A 7,195-nucleotide genomic window follows, 5' to 3' on the forward strand; every position below is an offset into this window, starting at 1 on the left:
GTGCCCCAAGTGCCTGTACTGGGTTGAGTACCCATCAGACTATTAGGCCTGTGTTTCCCCGAGGACACAGGGCCGAGGCAGTCCCTTCTCGGGGTGGTGGCGGAAACGTTACCCCCAGGCTAGCAAGTGTGCTCCAGAAAGGGGGTCGGCCGGACCTAAGGCGCCCCTAGGGAGGCATTCGGAGCCTGGAAGGTGGTTGGGCGCAGGGAGGTGGGCGGCTCAATGCAGGAGCGCCCCCTACTGGCCCGCCACACAGCCCCTCAGGATGTTGGCCAGCGGGGCATACTTCTCCTGCTTGTGAGCCCAGGTATCAGTGAAGACTTGGCACCAGTTCTCAAAGGGGTGGTTATGTCCGCGATCACAACCATCTCAAAGGGGATGGTTATGTACACATGCCTGTTCTGCATGCCTAAATTCAGGCATCACATTTGTTGTGGGCCAGATTACATGACCCAAATCAAAGGAGTCATGGCAGAGTTCTGTACATGTCAACCCTTCAAAGGGTCACTGTTGCATTGCTGCTCCTCTGCTAGCATGAGGCTGGCAAAAATACACATTGCAGCATGCTTCATGGTGGTATAGTGTCTAGAGGTTTCCAAGGATTCCCCAGTGAAGTGGAAGCTGGGTAACATTAACTGGGGGCGACCAGATAGGACTACCCATCAGTTCTGCTACTCCACTATCCTCTACTACCTCCTGTTATTACCATTGCTAGCATGCTGCTACCATCTCAATGTTAACTGTACCTTGTGCTGCAGGCCAGAGTCACCTAGTGTTGACAGTTTGCATTCATGGTTTTTTTCACAAAGGTCTCAGTGGTACCTCAAGCTGACTTGACTTTGGCTGTCCATGAAATGACTGACGATAGACATTTCATCAGGCACTTGACCATGCCACTGCTAGATGCCAGAGGAAAAGCTATGTCCAATTCTCCCTCACCACCAACATCATCTATCCCAAAGAGGTGTTAGTTGCAATGCAATACAATACATCTCGGCTGCCTTGAAAGCATCTCCAAACTGTTGAATAGCATTTCTAAGCCAAAGAGATAAGCAGCAACTGTGGGAGCAGATTATTCCAACCACCTGGGACAATGAACAGCAGCTGATGAATTTCTGCAGGTCCCAACCTATCTTCCTAGAGATCTGCACCAAGCTGTTGCCCTGGTTGGAGTGGCAAATTACCAGGATAAGGGCAACCCTGACCACAGAGAAGCAAGTCATGACTGCAATATGGAAGCTTACTACCTCCAATGATCTCCAGTCCATTGCCAACCAATCAGGTGTTGGCACATCCCCACAGCAGATGATGCAATGCAGAAGGTATGACTGGCAGTCCAGTAGCAGTTGGCAACCTGGATCATAAACATGGTGGACCTGCAGTTGGTCATGATTTTGTCACCCTGGGGTTCCCAAACTGCATTGCTATTTACAGTGTGTGTCACCATCCTCTTTTTGGTGGTGATGCAGATACTAGTGGATCACTAAAGCTGTTTCACCCATATCAGTGCTGACCTGTTGGGCCAGATGCATAAACACTAGTGTGTTCAGGAATTCCCATATCCCCAAAGTGATGAAGCAGTCTGCCCCTGGCATGTCCAACATCAAGATGAAGGGAGTAGGGACTCTGTGTTCCCCTTACAGCCCTGGTTGGCAGGAGGCTTTGGAGCAGGCTGCATGCTATGATCACTGCTGGGGGGGCTGTGTCCCTGTGGACAAGTTTGGGGGGGCCTCTTCCAGAGCACATTGGCAGCTTCCATTTACTAACCATCCACAAATGGCCCTGTGACTCTGGGAATTGAGGGGCATGGGTTGAAGGCCATCCATCCCCTGCCCAGCCACATTACTGCTAACCCTAGAGGCTAACACCAGAAGAAAGTGTGGAACTTCACCCTTATCCCAAATGCCAGGGTCTTCTCCTGTCCCAGGGATCCCAGCACTCCAGCCAATGTGAGGTGGATAAAGCCAACTCTGCAGTGGAAGCAAGAGCTGCTCATTGTCACAAAAGGAAGCCAGTTAATCTTTGCTGCCCTCTTACTGGAGAATATGGTGGTCCAACGTAAGTTTGACTTGTAGAAGGGTCCATCCAACTATGATGGCTCTCTATAGAGGAGAGCTCTGACTTAGAATGTTAGATCATGGCTCACAAGATACTTGACTTCCCAGTATCAGTATCTCTTGGCAACAGACTAGGTTGCAGTCAAGGCCACCACAGATCTGGCTCTTGCCTGATGTGCAGCTAAATGCTGGCAAAAGCAGCTGGATACTCATCATCAGCTAGCACAGCCAGCAGTGAGTACCACTTCTCCTCTCCACCGGCAGTAGCACTACCAGCACCCCCATGCTAGAATAGCCATCCTGGGTTCAAGAGCAGCCAAGGTCAGAGTGGGAGTGGTACATTGTGGCATTGCTGGAGGACTGCCTGGCCAGTTTATCCCAGGATGCTGACCTATAATAACCAAACAGACACACTCAACAATGTCCTGGGAAAAATCAATAGTACATTTTATCCCATATACATTGAAGTTTACATGGGACAAAATGCCTTCCCCCCACCCTCCACCAGAAAAGTAGTATCTGTTTATGGCTTTAGTTACAAAAAGATAGCTGACAAAAACCCATGGCTAGAGGATGCTCAGAAGCTGGGGGGTAGGGGAGGATCAGGACCCTCCCATGTTTTAGCCTCAATAAATTGGCATTTGTCCAGGGAACAGAAGACATGGGCTCCAGGTCCCATTCAAATGAAGGGGGCCTGAACCTGTGTTTTTCTGACTTCCTAATACTCTAACCACCAGACTACTGGTTGGGCATTATTTAGTGCTCTCCCCAGTGCTCCTCTGGAAGCTGGACCATTGGATAGCCAAGAGAGGAATATATGTAGGGCAACGAAGAAAAGATGAATAAGCTGGAGGGCACTTGGCCAATTTTGGTCCTCCTTTGCACCCAGGTTGCATCCCTGTAGTTAGAGGAGCGACAAATGGAAGAATTTGGTCCATAGTTCTCATAATCAAAAATATAAGCATGTTTAGATAAAATCAGGATTAGTGTTCTATACAAAAGGTAGTTCAGATAGCTAATCACTTTACAAAGAAGAGGAAACATAAACATAGTCTTGAGATTTCTCTTTGCTATAAGGCATGTCCTTTTCACAAGTAGTTTCTTCAATAGATTGTAATAAAAATATTATCCATCCTGAATACTCCCTGGTTGGCTTAGAAAAATCTCAATATTAATGATTTATTTTGCATAGGCTAAAAGGTCAAACAACAAAAGGTTAATTACATTTTTAAATGTTACAATCCAAATATTTTATCAAGTTTTCCCCTTATTGCTCAACCAGTCATTCAGTTTAAAAGGTACTCAACAATTTGTATGACGGAGCCAATAGTTTATAAAGTGTTTTTTGATCCTTGGAATTAAACTAGTGCTATAAATATCTCCTCATTAAAACATTACCCAAATTACTTCCACATGCACTGTAATTTGTGCATACATCTTTACTCAATTTGCGTCTAACAATATTGTGTTCTATTAGTATAGACGGAACATATAAAAACAAACAATGTTATTAGGACATTTCTTAGGAAGCTACTAGAACTCTAAGTCAGCTTCTCCAAATTCTAATGTACTATTCTGTAAGAGAATCACTAATAATTTTTTCTCAAGCCACCAAAGCCACCCATTCAGCTCATGTCAGACCAGAGCTGGCCTGTTCCAGCTTGCAGCTTATTAAAAATTGCTGAGCAGCAGAATAAACTATTCCAGTTTAAGCAGCTTTACAGAGATATGCTAGAGTTTAAACAGATGTATCATTTCTCTTAGGAGAAAGCCTTCTGTCCTCAGATCCCAGTCCATTATCCCGCTTAAGTACCTGTGAAGTACGCAAGAAAAAATGTACTAAACAAGTTTCTCTCCACCCCCAGAAAATATGATGTATGTTTAAGTCAATCACAGGTCATTCAAGTTATTTGCCAGTCATTCCAGAGTCAAACCTGTCAGGCTGTTTGCTCTCCCTGGTTACCTACTGACAGAGCAGCACTAGTACAGCTTGGCATGGCTACATGGGTAAAGACCTCCTGCTTTGTCTCAAGTTTTGACTCAGATCAATCAGGACTACCTCAAATGAGACACAGGTTTACAGACTTGGTGTCCATATTGGTAGACTTTAAGTGGTACAGCCTATATCTAGAAAAGGCCTATGTAGTGGCTAACAGGAGTATTAGCATGGCTCACCCACATGTGATTTGAAAGCATCCTCCTAGCTTCAGCACATAATACACCGGCTCTTCAGATGTAAGGTGCTGTGACAGGCATCTTGCATAACTATTTTAGAAATATATTTTATGCTCAACAAATAAAGCTAGCTATTTCCAGAATGATAAAGTACATGTTTTTTTTTACCTTGGATTCAGATTCTAAAAAAAACTTGGCCACCATACCAAACAGCACCAAATCAAGTTTTCTAGGTTCAATGTCATCTGGTAGGAGAAAGTACTCCATGTGATAGTAACGCCGTATTTTTGGAATGCCTGCATCTTTGCCAATATCAGACCTTCTTCTTTGCATTTCAGATGAAATGGATGGTTTATGTCTCTGACCTAGGAAAAAAATATTTAAGAATATGACTTTTGAAAGTTTGACATATTATCAAGAAACATTCTCTGGCATATATAGGCACTGCGAAGGCCAGAGTTACATCATGACTCCAGAATAATTCAACTGCTGCATGGGTACATGTGGTATGTTTCAATAACCTGTGTTACTGCTGTGTACAATAATTCTCTCATGACTAAGTCAGTACTCAACTGTGCAATTCTTAATCAGGCAAAACTGGGCCTTCTTCGCCAGCATAGCAACATATCCTTCAGCCTCTCAGCTTCCCAGTCTACACATGTCTGGCCTGTTGCTACACAGGTAACTTGCATGGTGCTGGACTCCACATGACAGGTGTTTCTTGCCCATGCTTACTTATACACCCAAAAACCTCTGTCATAGCAGACTCAAGCCAGTTCTGTTGCAAAGGTACCTTCCATGCCAACTGAAAAAAAGACTGGATTTCTCACAGATAAGACAATTTCCAGACTGATAACTGTGTACCTTATAAACACAGATAAAAATATTGTCAGTTTAAACGATGAGTCCAGAAAAAACAGATAAGATTTGTAAGCCAAATGTACAGGCGACCAGTGGAGGGGCATGGGGAGCACGTGTGGCCCCCGACTCAGCACTGCTCATGACAAGGCAGTGTTTTTGTCACATGGGCCAGCAGCGTGTTGTGGGGGGGACACTTAGCCGCAACACAGAAGTGTAGGAGTGGATATGGGAATTTTGGCCCACCCCCCGGGCCCACCCATGAATTGTGCCCCACCCCCAGGCTCAGAAGGCACCAGTCACCCCGGTCAAATGTACATGTGAAAGCTCTGCTAGAGCAAGGCCCAATGCCACTTGGTTCCCAAAGGCAAGACCCAAAAACTCCCACTGAACACAGTAACGGAAATTATAGTAAAAAGAGAGAGTGTTTAAAAGCATTCTATTCATTTCATGGGATATTGCTAAGATCTATCCTGTAGATCTATTCTGTATAGATATATCAGTCCATATTACATTGGCACGAATAAAAGGAAAATTGACATTACTGGCAATCGGCTTTTTTTGGCTGATGTGCCCCCCTCCCAGTGCTGATGATGCCTGCCCGCCCTTCCCACGGCTGGGAAGAAGCTGGTGCAACCCCTGACCCCCGCCCCCAGTGGCAGCCTGCCCTCACCCTGTACACAGATCCAGGGGCTATGTGCCCCCCTACCTCCCCCCCAGGGTGTGCACAACAGTAGCAGCCACCTCTCCCTTCCTTCCTCACCACACCCCCTGGACGAGCCACCCATGGCTCTGTCCCATGCCCCACCCTGCCCTAGCTGGACAGCACCTGCCCGTGCCCCAGCCCCACTCCTTCCCTCACCATGGGGGCCTCAGTCTGGCCCTCCCACTCCCCTTCCCACCAAAAGATTTACCAGCCAGATGCTGCTCTCCAAGCTGCCAGCCTGCATATCAAATCAGTATTAGCCGATATGGCAGGTCAATTGGCCATCAATATCAGCCCAAAAAATCTTTATTGGTGCACTCCTAGTACTCGATGCCTCCCACTTTCAGGTTCCTTCCATTATTTTTGACAAGTGATGAGTTTTTTATTCTCATAACTTTCTCTTTGCCCTCTCAGTTTATAAACTTGGATTTCCCTCTTTCAGCTCCTTCCAAATAAGTCCTCTATTGTTTTAAGATTACAAGAACAGGTTTGGTGTAAATCAGTAGGGGTGCACTGATATGGTATTTGGGGGCCGATACCAATAGCCGATTTTTAAGGAAGCATATCAGCTGATACTGATCTGACTTCTGATTTGTGCCCCCCCATACCTCTTCCTTCTCTCCTCCTCTTTCACCACAACAGACTTACCAGCTGCATGCTGCTGGGCGCTGCTCTCCACTGCCTGTGCGCTGCACTGCAGTTGTATTCATGTAGGGCATTTATCAGCCAAATTATCAGCCACTTCAGGTCGATTTCCGATACAGCCAATTTTCTTTATATCAGTACTGATCTGATATTGGACCGATACATCAGCATTGCCTCACTGATCTCAACAAAGCTGCACTGAGCCATTACAAGCTAAAGGTATGGCTTAGATCACAGCAACAGAAGCAGAGGTGACATTCTATTTCCATTTGGTCATCTAAGTGGCCACCAGGTCTAATGGCCTGGACCACAGGTGCTTGGTCTTTGGCACTGTCATACGGCCCACTGAGCTTTTCACAGGTCCATGGGGAGCCCCAGGGATCATGGCTCAGTGCACTAGATACAGCATACAGGGGGCCCTGCTCCAGGTACACGGTGGCTAATGGAAGTGGTGCAACGTCCCCATCCTGGCACAAAGAACCAAGCAGAGGTGCGATGAGGAATAGAAAAGTACTGAAAGAAGTGTATACGTGTCGGGTCAGGATGGAGGGGGAAGATCTGGGTGAAGGCCAAGCAGGAATAACACAGCAGCCTTCAGGATAAGCTTAAGTTTATTAAGGAGGCCATCCTTGAGGGACTGGCCCAGGCTAACACTCTAAGGGATAGCCAGCATGGGTTTGTTGCGCGTAGGTCTTGTTTGACCAATCTCATTTCCTTCTATGACCAGGTGACCTATCACCTGGACAAGGGAGAA

At 46.3% G+C, this 7,195-nt stretch overlaps 1 protein-coding gene across 1 annotated transcript in view; it reads right to left on the reverse strand.

Annotated features, from left to right (window-relative positions):
* The window catches only part of KIAA1257 (KIAA1257 ortholog), a 130,554-nt gene that overhangs the window by 112,477 nt on the left and 10,882 nt on the right, over positions 1-7,195 (reverse strand). The window contains exon 2 of the mRNA XM_019536965.1: positions 4,401-4,597. Within this exon, the coding sequence (XP_019392510.1) occupies positions 4,401-4,597 (197 nt within the window). The remainder of the gene's footprint in view (positions 1-4,400; positions 4,598-7,195) is intronic.

Source organism: Crocodylus porosus, unplaced genomic scaffold, assembly GCF_001723895.1.
Source record: "Crocodylus porosus isolate Cpor-Errol unplaced genomic scaffold, CroPor_comp1, whole genome shotgun sequence".
Classification (NCBI taxonomy): domain Eukaryota; kingdom Metazoa; phylum Chordata; order Crocodylia; family Crocodylidae; genus Crocodylus; species Crocodylus porosus.